The sequence below is a fragment of the Chiloscyllium plagiosum genome, unplaced genomic scaffold, assembly GCF_037043375.1.
Source record: "Chiloscyllium plagiosum isolate Xiang-an unplaced genomic scaffold, Cpla_swu_hap1 HiC_scaffold_39, whole genome shotgun sequence".
Classification (NCBI taxonomy): domain Eukaryota; kingdom Metazoa; phylum Chordata; class Chondrichthyes; order Orectolobiformes; family Hemiscylliidae; genus Chiloscyllium; species Chiloscyllium plagiosum.
The window spans coordinates 977,713-998,195 of NW_028270177.1; the positions used below are offsets into that span (position 1 = coordinate 977,713).

At 41.0% G+C, this 20,483-nt stretch overlaps 1 protein-coding gene across 7 annotated transcripts in view; it reads right to left on the bottom strand.

The window, feature by feature from the left end:
* Nucleotides 1-1,124: 1,124 nt before the first annotated feature.
* Nucleotides 1,125-20,483, bottom strand: part of usp8 (ubiquitin specific peptidase 8) — a 65,506-nt gene continuing 46,147 nt past the window's right edge. For all 7 annotated transcript variants that reach the window (XM_087981384.1, XM_043674581.2, XM_087981386.1 and 4 more), the window contains exons 11-19: nucleotides 19,860-20,432; nucleotides 17,584-17,664; nucleotides 13,366-13,625; nucleotides 12,391-12,603; nucleotides 10,540-10,750; nucleotides 9,775-10,008; nucleotides 7,148-7,290; nucleotides 6,517-6,649; nucleotides 1,125-4,087 (exon numbers count right to left, since the gene is read on the bottom strand). In XM_087981384.1, coding sequence (XP_087837510.1) covers nucleotides 3,902-4,087; nucleotides 6,517-6,649; nucleotides 7,148-7,290; nucleotides 9,775-10,008; nucleotides 10,540-10,750; nucleotides 12,391-12,603; nucleotides 13,366-13,625; nucleotides 17,584-17,664; nucleotides 19,860-20,432 — 2,034 coding nt within the window. In that variant the 3' untranslated portion in view covers nucleotides 1,125-3,901. The remainder of the gene's footprint in view (nucleotides 4,088-6,516; nucleotides 6,650-7,147; nucleotides 7,291-9,774; nucleotides 10,009-10,539; nucleotides 10,751-12,390; nucleotides 12,604-13,365; nucleotides 13,626-17,583; nucleotides 17,665-19,859; nucleotides 20,433-20,483) is intronic.

Here is a 20,483-nt window from a genome sequence, read left to right on the forward strand (position 1 = left end):
ACTTGGTTTAAATTTAGGGTAAAAGCTTTAACTAGAAGGCAGGCATGGAGTTCAGCTTATGTTACACAACCAAGTGGCAATCTCAGATACTCCTGGCCACCTAGTTCACCATATCCTGCAAAATTACCACTGGTTTGACCAGTTTGAGCACCAGATTTCAGCAGAAGTGAATTCATGAGCTGAGTATTTTTGGACAGCATGTTTTTATATTTAATCACCCTCCAGCTGAAGGAAGTGCAGAAAGGGAATGAGTGACTACCTGACAGAAATAGGAGAAAGCGAAGTCAAAGTGTGGCACTGCAAAAGCACAGGTCAGGCAGCATCTGAGGACAAGAATCAACATTTTTGGGTACAAGCTCTTCATTAGGAAAGTTCTGGGCTACATCTCACTCAGGAATAGACTGTTTTGGAAAAGTGAGGAGCAGTTTCTCTGGGGAGTGCAGCGAGAGCCAAGCCACACATTTGTTTTGGCTGAAAATCCTCACTAGCAATATCCTGGAGGTTATACCATTGACCAACCACAGTAACAATGCAACTGCAATTACATGCCTAGTGTACAAAAAGACAAGCTCAGGAGAAAGAAACATTCTCCACTTTGATGAATGATTACTGCATTTCCTCACCATACAGTTCAAAGCAGTCTTCACTACAGGCACAACATATCTGCAGCATAAATCATTTGCAATGTTCCAAGGTTTCTTTGACGGTACTTGTCAATGTGAAAGCTTGTAGTGGGCAACACCAAACAGTATGAGGGGGGACAAAAGAGACAAATGCAATATAGCTTGGAACTTTATTTAACACAACCAACACATCTACTGGGAAGGGGAAACTACAGCTCACTACACACACCCCAACCTGGCTAAATGGCTTCAAGAACACTCACACAAGCCTGCAGTCCAATGTCAGCCAGCTCCTCACCCTTCCTCCAGCACAGTACAATCCACAAATGAAATTAAAAAACTAAAGATAATTGCCACCTGTAAATGCACACTATATCAAGCTCTACCTACCCATTGACTAACAACCCACACAATTTAAGTGTATAAATCATGTGCAACTTCATTTAAAACCCAACTGCCAGTTGTAGCTGGATTGGCAAAGAGGGATAAAATAAATAAAAGAACAAATGACATGGTGTTTAATATTGAGAAATGTGAAATAATACAGCAGTATGAAAATAATGATCACAAAGTAATGACAAGTCAATATACAAGTCAGGTTAAAAAAAAATCCTAAAGTTAATTAAACATTACTGTCACAGTGTAACTGCCTTCCAAATAAAAATAAAAATGTGCAATAGATAGGAAGGTTGAAATGTTTGTCCTATAAGTCAGTCATATGACTGTGCATGTTACCATAGAAACTTCAGATGAAAATAATTTTAAAAACATTAAACTGTAAATTCTGCATAACCCCTCTATGGAAATGAAAATCTACAATCCCAAAGTGTTTTTAAAAAGCATATGAAATATTTTAATTTCTCCATTGTTAATCACACAGGGCTACAGTTTCTCATGCAAGACTGGTTCAGTATCAACAGTAGGAGCAGTGAAATAAAATTTAGATCTGATCTTAAGTAATTTTCTCCTTAGAAACTTAGGTTGCTTAGCCAGTTTCCTTCCCCAGTGTGGATCCATTTTGCATCCCCATGCATGTGATATTTATCATGGGACAAGGTGCATAACCACAGAACTTTGCAGGAACACTGGCCAGATTTATTGCAGTAGAAATTATCAAAATATTTCAGACTTTAACTGTGAGACAGCAGATCTTCCCCAGTAATATTAGTATAGGGATGCTGCATTTAGCCCTGGGGAAAAGGGACTGTTTAAAGAACATCTCAATGAAACTAACGTAATGCAGTATTTTCCAAATTTTACCAAAAAACAAAGTGATCGTTTTCTCATATCTGATTACTTCTGCAATATTTCTAAACAGATATCCATGAAGGAGGACCTATAAATTTGGTTTGGCAACTGACTGGTCAGGTTAATTGAAACTGCTTTTAGATTTCATTTTATGTAGGTGCATTTTATGGTGAAGTGTTGTAAAAGGAAATTAACATACATGTAAGAAAAGTCATTAAGCTCACTGGAAATTCCAAACAGCAACTAATTTCAGTTGCAAGTTACCATCATGAAATTTTTGATGGCAATTTGGGAAGAATCCAATAAAAATCCTTTTTATAGAAGCAGGTTTGAAGGTAAATGCATATGTGCCTCTCTGAGTATGCTGTGATGTAGCAGTGGCTTTGGTGAGAGAAAGTCTGAGAAGGATTGATCAAGAACAGCTTAGGACAGAGATAAGTACTGCAAGATCACACAGATAGTACTAATATATACTGTTAGAAGTAACACACAGTCTGGCCTTTCTCAGTGATGTCCAAAAAGTATCTCACCTCAGTTTCTGTTTTCAGCTATTGTGATATAAAGCAAAGACTGGAGAATAGGGGAGTCAAACAGGATCGATCCAATAAACCAGAGGAGAACTTTCCATCCCTGACTGTTCCATCATTCAATCTGGTGACAGTTTCACCATACTTTTAGTTCCATGCACCTGCTGTAGTTTTGTAATGCTTAAGGCCATGTACCAATCTCAACTTTACAATGTTGGGCATGCTTTTTGAAATAGATCCTAATCACAAGTTCCAGTATCCTTTGTGTGCAAAAGCACTTCTTGAAAACATGAAGCTTAAAAGTGGGACAAAACTATTATATGTCTCTTTATTCTGTATTCTGAGAGAGGAAATGATCATTGCCACTTATGAAATCAATCCCTTAACAACTTAGAACATCTCACCTAGATCAGCCATTAAGCTTCTATACTCTACGGAATACCAACCTATTCTGTGTAATCTTAAATTCTTCTAGATGACTATATTTTGGTAAATCTGCATCGATTTCCCTCCAAATCCAAAGTATTCTTCCAAAAGTGCAGTACTTCAGCTTGGGTTTAACCAGAGCTCTGTACACTGTACTCCAATTCCAGTGATATAGAAGACCAACATTTCATTAGCAGTTTTCTTTTTTTTTCTGCTCCTCTAAACTGAAGAACACAAGAACTTCAACAGTCTTGGAGAGACAAGCAAATATAGGATAGAAATGAGCTATCAAATTTCTTCATACACGCACCAAAGGCATTGCAAACAGCAAATGAATAACTGATCAAATTAGTTGAGGAGTTATACAGTAACTGCATGTAGAAACCCCAAACCAGCAATGATATAGGGTCATCCATTAATGACATGCTGTTCAGATCTGAACTGTTAAAGGAAAGTATATTTGATACATTTCACAACTTTTCCAAAAGTCTGAAAATAATTGATTTGTAGTATAACTCGAGATCAATCTGCTCTATCTTCATTTAAACAACTCGATCTCAAATAATAGGACTATTACTTTTTAAAACTATTTATATATTATATACACTTACATTTTGTACAAGTCTGCAATCATTATGTACAGATACATTCTCACCTATTCAGAATACTCCAGGTTATTTTCACAGTACAGAAAGGTTAAAATATAGTAGAGAAAGGCCATTTTAACAGGAACAAAGTGTTTAAGAGAATTAGACTAATTTTTGCCTCATGGAGTAGCAAAGATCTTGAGGGCAATATGTTCTGGCTCTTCAAATCATTGTAATTACAAACTCATAGTAAACAGGATATGAGACATTATCATCATTCTGAATAGGTAGTTAAATGCTGCATGACTAAAAATCATTTTTCTGGTAAAGTACAAAGGGCAGGTCCATCTAGAAAGCTCTAGTGTTGCAAGACAGCGAGTCTTTTTTAAAATAGCTGGACATGCTGTGAATTTTCCTGGTCATATGTCCAACATTATTTAATATTGGTGCAATCGTATGGAGTGTCACTTTGGTAATTCGCTGATCCCTGTTATGTTGCCAAATCAACCACACGCAACTCCAGGGAGCTATAGAAGAGAATGTAGGCTGCTGGTGATCTCACTGAAGAAGGAGATATCTCTGAAACATCCTGATCATCAAACTTGAACCAGCGCTGTTTCACAGCATTCTTGCAGTAAGCTGTATAGTGTCCCCCATCTAGTCCTCCATAATGGTTCTATACAAATTCAAAAATAAACCTAAATTAATATCAACTACTTTATGAAGGCATAGTTGGCCACTTTCAGGCTTTCATAAAATCTTTTTAATGCAACAATATTTCTCTTTTCGGAAAGGCACAATAAACCCTGTGTATTACAGACTTCAGTGTGGTAACTACATCTAATTGTCCGCACTTTGTTTTCACTAAGATCGGACAGCAGATGAGTAAGACGGTATTGAGGCCATGATTAACTCTAGGTACATGTTTTCAAGTTCCATTACAATAGATTGTGAACCAGAGGTTGGTTATCAAAATAAATCTGAAAGTTATCAGTCATAGGAAGGAAATAGCTGTTAGTTTATCAATAAAAAAAAGAACTGTTGCCCTTTAGAGAAAACCTGTGACTAAAACTATCTTCACTTACAGGATCCATATCCCTCCATATTCCCTTTCTATTCACGTATTTCATCCAGGTGCTTCTTGAATGTTGCTATTCAACAACGTTGCCAGGTGTGGAGGAGGATAGCAATGCGTTCCACGCACTCATCATCCTTTTGTGTGAAAAAAATGGCCTCGCATATTTCTTTTAACCACCCCCCCACCCTCCTCGCACCTTGAAGCTGTGTCCCATAGTAATTGACTCCTCCAGCCTGGAAAAAAAAGCCTCATATTTTCTACTCTATCCATACCATTCACAATCTTATAAACTTCTATTAGTCGCCTCTTAACTTTATGCGTTCCAGTGAAAACAAACCCAAATCTATCCAACCTTCCGTCACAGCTAAAATCTCCCATACGAGGCAACATTGTGGTAAACCTTTTCTGCACCCTCTCCAAAGCATCCACATCCCTCTGGTAGTGTGGTGACCAGACCTGCATGCAATAATCCAAGTGTGGCATAACTGAAGTTCTATAAAGCTACAGCATATCTTGTCTATCTTTATACTCAATGCCTCTTCCAATGAAGGCTAACATGCCATAAGCTTTTTTTTTTAAAAAAAACACGTTATCTACCTGCACTGCCACCTTCAGTGATCTGTGGACCTGCACACCCAGATCCTCTGCATATCAATACTCATATGGGTTCTGCCATTCATTATATAATTGCAACTCACCTCTGCCCAGATTAAACTCCATCTGCCATTTTCCTGCCCATAGTTCCAACTGATATTTCCTGCTGTATCCTTTGACAATCCTCTTCACTACTCAACTTCAATCTTTGTATCATCCACAAATTTACTATACCAGCTATGTTTCCCTCCAATCATTCATGTAGACCACAAACACCCTATGGATCACCACTAGTCTGAAAAACATCCATCCGTTGCTACCCTGTCTTCTATGACTAAGCCAGTTGTATATCCATCTTACCAGCTCACCCAGATACCATGTGATTTCACCTTTTGTACCAGTCTGCCATGAGGGACCTTGACAAAGGCTTTATTGAAATCCATGTAGACAACATCAATTGCTTTTCCCTCATTCACCTTAGTCATCGCCTCAAAAAACCCGATCTGGTGCTGAGAGACAACAGTGCTAACCACTGAGCCATGGTGTCTTATAATTAGCTAATCAACATCTGGAAGAAAAATTGGTTAACAAAGGTCAAGGCGCACATAACATTTGGGAGAAAGTGAGGACTGCAGATGCTGAAGATCAGAACTGAAAATGTGTTGCTGGAAAAGCGCAGGTCAGGCAGCATCCAAGGAGCAGGAGAATCGACGTTTCGGGCATGAGCCCTTCTTCAGGAATGAGGAGGGTGTGCCAAGCAGGCGAAGATAAAAGGTAGGGAGGAGGGACTTGGGGGAGGGGCGTTGGAAATGCGATAGGTGGAAGGAGGTTAAGGTGAGGGTGATAGGCCGGAGTGGGGGTGGGGGCGGAGAGGTCAGGAAGAAGATTGCAGGTTAGGAACGTGGAGCTGAGTTCGAGGGTTGGGACTGAGACAAGGTGAGGGGAGGGGAAATGAGGAAATTAGAGAAATCTGAGTTCATCCCTTGTGGTTGGAGGGTTCCTAAGCGGAAGATGGAGGAAGAGCGCCTCATCTTCCGCCTAGGAACCCTCCCGAAACGTCGATTCTCCTGCTCCTTGGATGCTGCCTGACCTGCTGCGCTTTTCCAACATAACATTTGGGCAAAGGAAATAAAATTATTTCACTCAAAGTGGGGATTTCTTATAACAAATTGTTTGTGTTTAAAAAGAAAATGATAGAATCAGCCAGTTTGGATAAAAGCAGGTTTTCAGCTCATTTCGTCATTTTTCTGGGATTTAATGTGAAATAGGTAAAACCATTAACATTAACTTGGAGAGGGTAAAACTCACCTCAGTGCACTCAACTAGATAAATGTTGAATATTTTGTTTTAGATTTACAACAAACCCTTACAGCTGCTTAACCACGACCCAAGAAATTTATAAATTATAAAGAGATGAGAATTTAGCCATTTACCGACACGGCAAATAAATTGTATCTTTTCACATTGCTCCTAGGGCCAATTAGGTAGCTGAATAAGTCCAGATTCTCCAATGGAAAGTCAACATTTGTCTGTAGCTTCTGTTTCCATCTCCCTTCATAAGAGAATCTGTGGGAAAAAAAACCAAGTGAGTACTTGTTAACACTGGAGCAGGACCAACTGAGCAAATTGACAATCTTTGGCTGTGCTCATAGCGCTTATTGTAGTGAGGAAGGAGTAGCTCTCATACTTCCTACAGCTTTGTGATTTAAGTCTAGATAAAAAATAAACAAACATTTTTTCCTCCCACTTGTAGCTCACATTACAGTCCATAAGCATGAGCCAGCCATTGCCCTCAGTCACCCATCAGACGCCTGTTTTCATCTCCAATGATGGTAACAAAGTCCCAGCAACCTTGCTCTCTTCAGGAAAAATATCTCAATTTCTAAGACTGGATAGTGATCAAGAGCATGCAGAGTGTGGCTAAGTTGTCCACAACCCAGCGTGACACAGACAGTCTGATTGCACTAACCCCAGTCTGGCCTTGTCATAGAATAGCAAAGAAAATGCCCAGGCTGATCTGTGTTCTTATGGGTCAGAACTGTCATCTCACTAAAGGAAACGCACCGTTTCAGATGTACCAATAGGATTGGGGGTAGTTTCCAGATCTCTAGCTTCTTTGTTGAGTCCCTGTGCGCTTTGCAATTGCTGCAGTGAAATCGGTTATTGTCAGTCAGCTTCTCCTCTTTGGAAAACAACTTGAGACAATCCTTCAAAAGAGAATGTTAATTTCTATTAAAATTAAAAAGTAAATCCATTGGATACAATCATTAAGTTGTGGATTTCTGTTAAAAGTCGCTCTTCAACTGCTTAAGAACTAGGTTGTGTTACCAACATTGTCTCTCTCAGGGATGAAAATGTTAATGCAATCAGACATCAAAACTAAAACAATAACAGCAAAAATGAACCTCTACTATCCTCTCAGCTGCAGACTGGTAAACTCTCCATCACACTCTCACTCAACCCATAATCCTTTCAGAATATATTCAAATGTCAATTTAATCTAAATCCCTAATTAACATGGAACTTTAGAGAAAGAGAATGTAAATAAAAATGTCTCAAAACCAAAGTGAGAAATGACATCTCACGGAATACAGGGAGAACTAGCCATTTGGATACAGAACTGGCTCAAAGGTAGTAGAGAGAGGGTGGTAGTGGAGGGTTGTTTTTCAGACTGGAGGCCTGTGACCAGTGGAGTGCCACAAGGATCGGTGCTGGGTCCACTTTTCATCATTTATATAAATGATTTGGATGAGAGCACAAGAGGTACAGTTAGTATGTTTGCAGATGACACCAAAATCGGAGGTGTAGTGGACAGCGAAGGTTACCTCAAATTACAAAGGGGTCTTGATCAGACGGGCCAGTGGGCTGAGTGGCAGATGGAGTTTAATTCAGACAAATGCGTGCTGCTGCATTTTGGGAAAGCAAGTCTTAGCAGGACTTATACACTTAATGGTAAGGGCCGAGGGAGTGTTGCTGAATAAAGGGACCTTGGAGCGCAGGTTTATAGCTCCTTGCAAGTGGTGTCGCAGGTAGGTAGGTAGGATAGTAAAGGCGGCGTTGGTATTCTTTCCTTTATTGGTCAGAGAATTGAGTACAGGAGTTGGGAGGTCATGTTGTGGCTGTACAAGACATTGGTTAGGCCACTGTTGGAATATTGCATGCAATTCTGGTCTCCTTATCAGAAAGATGTTGTGAAACTTGAAAGGGTTCAGAAAAGATTTACAAGGACATTGCCAAGGTTGGAGGATTTGAGCTATAGGGAGAGGTTGAACAGGCTAGGGCTGTTTTCCCTGGAGCGGAGGCGGCTGAGTGGTGACCTTATAGAGGTGTACAAAATCGGAGGGGCATGGATAGGGTAAATAGACAAAGTCTTTTCCTTGGGGTGCAGGAATCCAGAATGAGAGGGCATAGGTTTAGGGTGAGAAGGGAAAGATAAAAAAAAGAGACCTAAGGGGCAACTTTTTCACGCAGAGGGTCGTACGTGTATGGAATGAGCTGCCAGAGGAAGTGGTGGAGGCTGGTACAATTGCAACATTTAAAAGGCATCTGGATGGGTATATGAATAGGAAGGGTTTGGAGGGATATGGACCAGGTGGGACTAGATTGGATTGGGATATCTAGTCGGCATGGATGGGTTGGACTTAAGAGTTTGTTTCCATGCTGTACCTCTGACTGCTCCAGAAATATTTCATGCAAAGCTCTTGATTAAAGGCTAATCCATTTCGACAATTTTCTCCCTCATCACCTAAAATTCTGACCCAATTTTCAAGGTTAACACTACAGCACGCCACTGTAAAAGTACTGCATTCCTGGAGGACCTGAATTTCAAGTGAGCCATTAAGGCCTGGTCCCCAGCCAACACCCTTTTCATCAGTAAATATGACCACAGGTAATTCACTTCATTACTATTTGTGGCGTCATTGTAATGTAGGGAAGCCATGAGCAATGACATCCCTACATGATTAAATTAAGATGTGCCAGTAGGCTATTATCTCCATTACAAACTGAACACATTTTCACCACATGTGCACATGCAACAAGGATTGTTGGATGACAATCAAAAGCAGGAACTTATATTATGCCCAGTCACAGAAATTCAACACAATGTGATAGCCACAAACTCAGCTTCTTACTTTCTGAACAAGGAGGACACAGATCAGCCAGGGGCAAAGTCACAATCAGACCTAATCTGTCAGAGCTGCGCCTGGTGCTCCCAGGCTAAGGTCTAGCTGCGGAGGGGAGAGAAAACAACACCAAGGATATTCACACTTTTCAATCACTACAGGGTTAGAACAAGCTCAGACACTATATTTCTGTCCTCTTGGAGAGGGCGATTGGGGACTAGTAAGACATGAAGGTTAACAATAAAGCTCAGTCACAGTTACAATGCCCCCCCTCTGTCCTGAAGGTGAACTATGCAAAGCTCATTTCCATCGGCACCCTCTTTCCTATCTAATCATTTAACAAAATGGCTCTCCTTGATTTACATTTAAAAATGTGATGGCAGGAAATGTAATTACCACAGGACCAAAGATGAGCCTAACCATATGGGTTATAACCATATAACTGTTCCATCTCTCAGACATCATCCCTCCCTCCCATAGCCCAGCCCAACCACGAAATGAGACATATAAAAATTTTGAACAAAAGCAACGAACAAATAATCTACAATGCTCTTGTAAATATCGTACCTGGAGAGAACATTTGCTAGATGATGGAAGTGGCAAAGATAGATACATAAAGGCTTCAAATGTACGAGACCTCTTATGACAAGTCAGACACTGCACGGTTGACTTAAATTGACCTTGGAACAAAGCCACAATAATTGACTCATTGAGAAGTTTATGCTTTTGCCAAGCTAAGTCTGCTGCTCTTGTGTCATCCAAGCTATCTGTGTTTTCCTCTTTGTATCTCTTCCGGTCAGCCTGAGAGAAATTAGAAGGAGAAAATTAGTTCTAGATTAGGAATATATATTTATCCCGCACTGCGAGCTGATCAAAGAATGGACAAACCAACCATTCACTAGCAATGACTAAGCATCTGGCACGTGGGAGTAGAGGTCAGGATTTCCTTACCAGAATGACAGTGAGAGCTATATCACAATCTACAAATTATCTTCATATGAACATCACATTGTTTCGCTGTCAGAAAGATCAGAATCAGACTATTCTTATCCAATGTGACTAAACTTCAGTCAATTACCACACATTCACTAGGGCAGCAGCTTTTTAAAAACTTTGGTCAAGAGAATGTTGGCATCACTGGCTAGGCAAGAAAAAAAAACTCAGCTGCAACCTGAGCCACCCTCATGAATTCAGAAAACCACTTATTGATGCAACAGAAAGGAGGGAGTAAGGGGGAAGTGAGGGGGCTGGAGGGTAGCAAGGGCAGGAGGGAATCTACACATTCTCCAAATTGTGCACATTGCAATGTCACTGCATTCTGTCAGCTCTTACCTTATTAAGATCTTCATGGAGTCCATCCATTAGAAACAGAAGCAATTCCTGGGAATCCTGTTGCACATACCCTGCAAACGTGTCATTTATTTTTCCTATGCGTCCCTTAAAATCTCTTGGACTGATGTATTTATATTGACCTGACCACAAGCTCTTCATTATCACACAAAACTCTTCAGCCACCTCACCTTTATGACCAAGAATGTTTGACCTATCCAAAACAAAACAAATTGGAATTATTCATTTTACACAACAAGCCTTCCAACAACAGGATTACACTTTAAGACAGACAAAGAGAGCAATAGTTTTGTTATAAGCAGAGAGATTTCAGCTTTAAATTTCTAAGATTTCATTGTGAATTAACTACTCCATACGACCCAGGAGTGCATTCGGCGAGAGTCTGCTCTGCCATTCAATGACATTATAGCTGCAGGTTGGTATTTGTTAGCATCAGTGATTTGACACTTCAGAAGAATCCTGGACTTTACAATGGTAGAGTGTAATCAATGTTGCCTTTAAAATGTATCTGCTGTGCACAGGTTTTCAGTACATGGTTGTCTTAAATTGTTCTTAAGATAGCTGTACATGCTCAGCATATGTAGAACAAAGTCAATGTCGAATCTTCCAGACTGCATCTCAGCTGACACACTGGGCGAAACGTAGAGTCATGAAACTTGGATTCATGGCTATAGTTTGTTCCAAAACTAAACCTATTCTGCAGAAACAATGGTAACATCGAAGCTACACAGTTTCGTTACTTGTTTCTGGCAATGTAAAAAAAAATTTACTTTGTAGTAATTATTCTTGGCATTGGATATTGCTGGCAAGATTGCTAACCCATAGCTGACTTGGGTGGCAACGGTAATTACTTGTTAAATTCATGCTATCAGACTAGGAGTTTCAGCAACAGCAATGCATTTCTAACTCTGGGATGATGCATGATCTGGAACGGCACTGCGTGGTGTCCCATGAATGGATATTCTTTTCATTCCAGATGAAAAAGCCAGTGAATGAACAAACAAGTGACATTTCTTTCCAAGATAGCCTTGAATAGCTTGTACTTATGCCTCCAGCATTGTTAACTAGGTAAAAGCACTAAACAAAATGAATTGCGAACCAGAATCACTCATTTACCGACCGTCAAAAGACTTTTTTCATTCTAAAAGAGATGGGGTTGTTGCTGGTTAGGATCAGCAAATATTACATCTAATTGATAATCAAGACTATTCCAGACATTGTTGTTTTTTTGGAGGAGGGTGTGTTGAGTATGACTCCCAATTTGCCTGGCCTTTTAACCTTTCCCTGGAGGAGTCATTGGAGTAAGAGACTCTGTGAAAAGAGTTGGCTGCTTGGCTTCCTTCATCATACTGTGCTTTCTAAGCAACACAGTTTGTTAATTTGGACAACAGATAGCATTTGTGTCCATCTGTTTCAGCTACAGCTATAGCATTCAAACGTCAAGTCAGCGAATTGTGGATTTATATTCCTCTCCAGGGCAACACCCAAAAAAAAATCCAAGCTGACACTTCAGTGCAGAACCCAGGGAGTGGTGGATGTCAGAGGTGCCAACTTTCAAACGCAATGTTAAATCAAGACCCAGTTTGCCTCTCAGCTGGATGTAAACTTTTCCATGACAGGTATTTTGAAAAGTTATTTCCAGTGACCTGAATAATAATTATCCCTCAATCAACATTACTTCAAAAACAATTATCCAGTTATTATCCTGTATACAACAGCCACTAGACTTCAGAAGCAATTCACTGACTGTAAAATACTTGGGGTCATGGGAAATGCACAACATTTTTTGTCTTTCACCACACCATGATATGGCTTACAAATAGTAATTGTTACCTGTTAATATCTTGTTGGTAGAAGTTTTTATTGAAGTACTCTGCCAGATGAGGAGTGTTGCATAAACACTGCAAGATGGAATTCATGTAGCAGGTGTTACCAAGGTTTCGCAGACCAGTCAATGCTCGCCCCATCCCACCATATACAGGGTTCAGGTTTCGGATTTGAGAAGCAGAAGGGCTGGAGATTTCTGTTTTGCTGTAGCCAGAGGGCCTGCAAAAGACGTTAAAAATATTCCATGCAATTCAGGGCAAGGACCAGGGACTTCCTAATTATTCAATTAGGAAGGTTCACATTTATATTCATTACAAAAAGTAATTATACTATTTATAGTTTGAAAATACACACTAGTGTGGAGAAAGTTCAGATTTTGTGCATGTTTTACAGGAACGTCTGTACACTTTGGATACGGTAATTCAAAATTATGGAGTAATTTTGCAACAGATCACAATTGCAAACTGGAGGTTTACCAAAACATTTTAGATTGAGTTGGAAGTGTGGTTGGATGGAGGGTGGTTGGGAGAATGGACAAACAGGTTTACCTTTGCCAAGAGATCTAAGGGGCAACTTCTTCACTCAGAGTGGTACATGTATGGAAGTAGCTGCCAGAGGAAATGGTGGAGGCCGGTACAATTGCAACATTTAAAAGGGATCTGGACGGGTATATGAATAGGAAGGGTTTGGAGGGATATAGGCCGGTGCTGGCACGTGGGACTAGATTGGGTTGGGATATCTGGTTGGCATGGACGGGTTGAATCGAAGAGTCCGTTTTTATGCTGTGCATCTCTATGACTCTAAGCACAGTTCTCCGAGTGTCAAGTCCACAGTGGCAATAACAAAGATGCAGGAACAAGTAACTGGTTTGAGTTGTGATCAGAACATTAGTGAATAAAATCTTAATTTGCACCTGAGAAAATTGAGTCAATTATATTGTTAACCATAGACAACAGCTTGAAAATAATTAAAAGAACCTACTTGGTTTCCCGATTGACTGTGGGCACTATTTTTGTTGTTGCTTTGTTTTGCTCCTCTTGAATGGCTTGGGCAATATCCGGTGAGGAGAATGAACGCTTTAACTTAGGAACATCGACATCTTTTGCAGTTTGTGGTTTGGCTTTGTGAGTTGGAGGGGTTGCAGGAGGAGTAATTGATGGCACCATTTCAGGCGGATACATGTGCACAGAGTTCGTTGGTGAATGATAGTAACGGTAGGTTCCAGTCACCACATCAAGAAACTGAAAAGAAGCAAATACAAGATGGGACGTTTACTTAAAAAGATTAGATTTGCCTTTTTCTATGGAATACCAAAAATTGACATTTCCAATGAAATACATTAAAAGATATGTCTTACTAGATTATGGAAAAAAGTTGGTAAAACTTCCATAGTGTTATTTTATTTGCTCAAGGCTGTGCTTGTTGCAGATAGCAGAAATACTGCTTTTGCACAAACAAATAATTTACAGCAGAGTTTACAACTTAGATTGCCACGATTGCTTTGTCCCAATAGTGATCTTGGTGGAATTAAATATATCTTGGCACAGACAGGATGGGCTGAATGGTCTTTTTGTGCCACAACCTTTCAATAGTTCCATACCTCCATTCACCAGAAACAAAGCACTTTGGTCCAACACATTGTGCTGCACAGCTGCTGGAAGTCCATACGTTAAGCTACTTATTGCAGTTATTTCCACAAAGAATTAACAAAATGAAATCCTGAGCAGCATTTTATTGGGGAACCGATGACTTGCTCATTACTGGTCTGCCTATGATAGAGCACTCCATGAGTTGATAGGAGAGGGCAAATGTGATTAAAATTACTGAATTGTCCCAGAGGGGCACTTGTGTCGCAGGGGTACAAAGAACAAAAATATCACAGCACAGGAATAGGTCCTTTGGCCCTGCAAGCATGTATTAATCTAGATCCTCTATCTAAACCTGTCGCCTATTTTCTTAGAATCTGTATCCCTCTGCTCCCTGCCCATGTACATGTCCAGATACATATTAAATCATGCTCTTGTGCCCACTTCTACCGGCAGCACGTTCTGTGTAAAGAACATTCTATGCATATCTCCCCTAAACTTTTCCCCTCTCACTTTAAGCCCCTAGTAATGGAGTCCCCAACTCTGGGAGAAAGCTTCTGGCTATCCACCCTGTCTACAGTTCTCATGATTTTATAGACCTCAATCAGGTCCTCCTTCAACCTCCATCCTCCCAATGAAAATAACCCTAATCTACTCAACCTTTCTTCATAGCTAGTGCCCGCCATACCAGGCGAAACCTGACAAATCTCCTCTGAACCCTCTCCAAAACATCCACTTCTTTTTGATAAGATGGTGACCATAACTGTACGCAGTATTCCAAATGTGGCTGAACCAAAGTCCTATACAACTGTAACATGACCTGCCAACCTTTGTATTCAATAGCTCGTCCGATGAAGGAAAGCATGCTGCATACCTTCTTGACCACTATCGACCTGCATTGCCACCTTCAGGGTGCAGTGGACCTAAACAGTCAGATCTCTCTGTACATCAAATACTCCCCAGAGCTTTTCCATTTACTGTACAGTTTGCTCTTGAATTGGATCTTCCAAAATGCATCAGCTAACATTTGTCCAGATTTAACTCCATTTGCCATTTCTATGCCCAACTCTCCAATCTATCCATATTCTGCTGCATTCTCTGACAGTCCCCTTCACCAATCTTAGTGTCACCTGCAAACGTGCTAATCAGAGCACCTATACCTTCTTCTAGCCCTCTGGGACCTCACCAGTGTTCAAGGATGCTGCAAAGATAACTATTAAGGCCCCAGCTATTTCCCCTCTCGCTCCCCTCAGTAACCTGGGATGGATTCTATCTGACATGAAGACTTGTCCATCTTAATGCCTTTTTGAATACCCAACACTTCCTCCCTCCTTCTGCTGACGTGACCGAGAGTAATCAAACATCTATCTCTAACCTCAACATCCATCATGTCCTCTCCTCTGTGAATACTGACACATTAAGAATCTTACCCATTTTCTCTGACTCCACACATAACTTGCCTCCTTTGTCCTTGAGTGGGCCAACCCTTTCTCCAGGTACCCTCTTGCTCCTTATATACGAATAAAAGGCTTTGGGATTTGCTAAAGATATTTCATGACCCCTTATTGCCTTAAGTCCTTGTTCAGATTGGTCCTACTTTCCCAATATTCTTCCAAAGCTTCATCTGTTTTCGGTCACCTAGACCTTATGTACACTTCCTTTTTCCTCTTCGCAAGACTCAATTTCACCTGTCATCTATGGTTCCCTAATCTTGCCATTTCTATCCTTCATTTTCACAGGGACATGTCTGTCCTGCAATCTAATCAACCGCTCTTTAAAAGCCTCCCAAATATCAAATATACCCTCAAACAGCTGCTCCCAATTCACATTCCCCAGCTCCTGTTGAATTTTGCTATAGTTGGCCTTCCCCCAATTTAGCACTCTTCCTTTAGGACCACTCTCATCTTTGCCCATGAGTATTCTAAAACTTACGGAATTAGGATCACTATTCCCAAAGTAACCTCCCACTGAAACTTCAACCACCTGGCCGGTCTCATTCCCTAACACTGGGTCCAGCATGAGCTTCTTCTAACCCTTCTGAGTTAGGCTATTTACTTACTGCTCTATTAAACCCTCCCGAATGCTCCTTACAAATTCAGCTCCATCTACACCTCTAATACCATGTGAATCCCTGTCAATGTTGGGAAAATTAAAATCTCCCATCACCACCACCCTGTTGCTCCTACATCTTTCCATAATCTATTGTACCTCTCTCTCATGCTCGCTGTTGGGAGGCCTGTAGTACAGCCCCAACGTTGCTTCTGCACCTTTTCTATTTCTGAGCTCTGCCCATATTACCTACTGCTAGAGTCTTTCACAGTTCCCTCCTTCAGCACAGCTGTGATATCCTTTCTGACCAGTAATGCAACTCTTCCACCCCCTAGACTGCCCTGTCTATCCTTCCTGAAGCATCTATATCCTGGGATATTTAGTTGCCTATAATGCCCTTCCCTCAACCAAGTCTCAGTAATAGCAATAACACTATACTACCAGGTACTAACCCAAGCCCCAAGTGCATCTGCTTTACCTACTAAACTTCTCACATTAAAACAAATGCACCTCAGACCACCAGTCCCTTTACGTTCATCATCTGGTCCCTGCCTACTCTTCCCCTTAATCATGCCGACTTCAGTGTCTTGGGTTGAGAATGTGGCACTGGAAGAGCATAGCAGGTCAGGCAGCATCTGAGGAGCAGGAGAATCAATATTTCAGGCATAAGCTCTTCATCAAGAAAGGGGTTCGGTATCTAGTTCCTTACTGGTTTCAGTTACTACCTGTTTACTGTCCACCAACCACCTCATTTGGTTCCCATCCCCCTGGCACGTTAGTTTAAACCCTTCCCAGCAGCGTTAGCAAAAACACACCCAAGGATATTGGTTCCAGTCCTGCCTAGGTATAGACCACCCAATTTTAATAGTCTCACCTCCCCCAGAACTGGTCCCAATGTCCCAAAAATCTGAACCCCTCTCTCCTCCACCACCTCCCAAGCCATGTATTCATCCTGCCTATTCTTTTATTTCCACTGACTAGCATGGCATTGGTAGCAATCCTGAGATTACTACTTCTGAGGTCCTACTTTTTAAACTTAGCTCCCAACTCCCTAAAATTCTGCTTGCAGGAACTCACCCCTTTTTTTTTTAGCCTATATCACTGGTGCCTATATACACCACAACAGCTGGCTGTTCACCCTCCCCCTTCAGAATGACCTGCAGCCGATCTGAGACATCCCTAACCTTGCACCTGGGAAGCAACATACCATTCGGAAGTCACGTTTTCAACCACAGAACAGTCTGTCTATTCCCCTTACAATTGAATTCCCTACGACTATAGCCCTTTCATTCTTTTTTCTCGCCCTTCTGTACAGCTGAGTCAGCCACGGTGACATGAACTTGACTACTGCTGCCTTCCCCTGGTGAGCCATCTCCCCCAATAGTATTCAAAACTGTTAAGGTCTGGGTAATTCAGGTCTCATCTGCTCCAGAGATGTTATTAACATTTCTGAACAGATTGATGAGAAAACACCACAATCTTCCTAGAGTTCGGCAGGAAAATGCAAACGCTTTCTAATTCCTTAGAAAGTGTTTTTGGCCAAAAGTCAACCTGGTTACCATACCTTCATCCATCCTTGGGGTAAGCCTGGAACTGTTCGGCCCATTTCCTCACTCCTTGCTCTGGTTAATGTATCTCTATGTTCCTATATTAAATAAAAATGATCGTTAAAGGCTTTGTGCAGATGACAAAAAAAATTATCAGCAATAAAACTGTTTTCACAAATCAAGCACATATATTCCACGGTTCCAAAAAACAGAATTAGGAAACTTACCAAGTGGATAGTTCAAAGGAGAGCCACAGACAGCATTTTCTCACTGTTTTGAAGTATGAATTTTGTCTTTCCTTTTTAACTATGTTCATACTTACAATTTCAAAATTGTTTCTGTAAAAGCCTATTATTACCAGTGGCACTTTCACTGACGGGGTATCTAATTACAGCATGATAACTCTACATCAACACAAGTGGAGGTCTTGAAACTTGACCATACAAGTAAAGGTTCATTAAAGTGTCAAGAACAGGTAAACCCTGGTTAGACAATCGCCAAGTACCAAGTAGTGCTTGGCACTACAGGTCAGAAGGAAGTGTTGATCTTGGAATGAATGCAGTGAGATATTTACTAGAATAATACTGGGACGCGAAGGGTTAAATTACAAGAAATTATGTCCACTCGGGTAGTTTCTACTATTTAGCACATATGTAGAGCTCATTATTAGGTGGGCCTGGTACTGCTTCTTGCAAGTTCTTACCCTTTCCACAATGAGCCACAGTTAGGGTGAGCTCAATAGTAGAATGAGGGGTCTACTGGATAAGATGGAGAATGGAGTGAATCAATTTGGCTACTGATGGCCCACAGTACCTTATGGAGGTGCAGGGATATCCTGGAATTTATTGTATTTGTTAGCAGTAGTATCTCAATGCAAAAGTGTGCTTTTTTTCTATACCATGTGCAGAAAGGTCCCTGCACAGATGTGGCCATGCAAAAGAAGTTCAAGGCTCCTCGCACTTAAATAAATCATCCACACACTCCAAAGAGAAAAAAAATTAGAGTAATGAGAGTTGAGGATGACCTCAGCAATGCAGAGCTTCACCATCACAGGAAACCATGTCATTTGTAGAGAGATGCAGCTGCAAAATGTAAAATGGCAAAGTTGAGACTCAAATAGACTTTTCTTTCTTCTGTTGGTGGGCTTGTGACAGGTTACGCTCTTCAGGGCTCTCTGTCAGTAATGTTGCTGCCATGCTTTGGTGATGGACAGTGAAGTTATATGCAGGTACAGAGGCAAATAGAATGATGGCCTTTACAGCAAGAAGATTGAATGCAGAAGTACAGATGTCTTGCTGCAGTTACACAGGGCCTTGGTGAGACCACATTTGGGATTTTAAGTGTAATTTTCACCACCTTATCTGAGGAAGGATGTTCTTACTATAGAGGGAATGCAGTAAAGGTTCATCCGACTAACACATTAAGGGAGTTTTAACTAGTTAGGATGAGATTTGCTTGAGTCCAGAAAAATGGTAGTGGTTGGGGGAAATTTAATTGAAACCTCAATTTCTAACAGGATGAAACAGGATAGGTGCAGGAAAGGTTTTAAGATTAGATTTGATTACTTACAGTGTGGAAACAGGCCCTTCGGCCCAACAAGTCCACACCGACCCGCCGAAGCGTAACCCATCCATTCCCGTACATTTACCCCTTTACCTAACACTACGGGCAATTTAGCATGGCCAATTCACCTGACCTGCACATCTTTGGACTGTGGGAGGAAACCGGAGCACCCGGAGGAAACCCACGCAGACACGGGGAGAATGTGCAAACTCCACACAGTCAGTCGCCTGAGTCGGGAATTGAACCCGGGTCTCTGGCGCTGTGAGGCAGCAGTGCTAACCACTGTGCCACCGTGCCGCCCACAAATGACAGGACAGATGTCCAGAACCAGGGGCTACAGTCTAAGGATATGGGGTAAAATTTCTTTACCCAGGGAGTGGTTAAGGGGGTGGAATTTGCTACCACAAAAAGCCATTGAGGTCAAAACACTGCATGATTTCAAGGCAGCGATGGATATAGCACTTGGTACTAAAATGATCAAAGGATTTGTGGGGAAAAGCATGACATGGCTATTGAGTTGGATGATCAATCATGATCATAACGAATGGCCTATTCTGGCTCCTAATTTCTATCGCTTCTATGATGTATAAAAATGGGCAGACATAATTCAATTCAGCAGGTTACTCAATATTGTCGAATACCTACAACATCTGTGTTCCTAAAATTAATATGATGGTTTGCCTTTGTTAGCACTTCTTTATTGCATTTACAAAAAAAAATTTCTAAGTACCTGCTTCTCTAAGTTTGTGCCACGAAGTCCTTCCAACTCAGAGACAGATTGTTCACCACTTTTCCTTGTGTCTGCTTGATCTCTTATCTGACTCTCAATTTTGCCTTTTTCTGGAGATGTCTTTTTTTGTTCTGCCAATCCTTTCTTTTCAGCTTCTTCTTTTTGCTGGTTGTCTTCACTTTCCTGTGCTCTCTGTTCCTCATTTTCTTTGGGTTCTCTTTCTTGGTCAGCTTTTGTTTTGAACTCTTTCTCTTCCTCTTCACACGGTTCTTTTTCTCTGCACTCTTCTTCCCTTAATCTCTCCAATCTCTCCTTCTCTTTTCTTTCTTCTTCCTGCCTTCGCTCACGCTGTTCTCTCTCCTTTCTGGCCTTCTCACCAATTAGAGCTGCTTCAGCATGAATCTGATTTCTCTCTTCATCAGTCAGTGAATTCTGTGATTCTATACAGGGCTTTGTTGACCGATCAGGAATCACTGGTCCATTGTGAACAGGTAGACTGTCAGCACCAACCACCTCTGATTTAGACAGTGATCGATTTGGCTGTTTCAGTGAAGGTTTTTTAGTTCGATCAATCTGTTTAAAATATATAAAAGCGCAGTTATCTTCATGGCCTAGAACACTTGC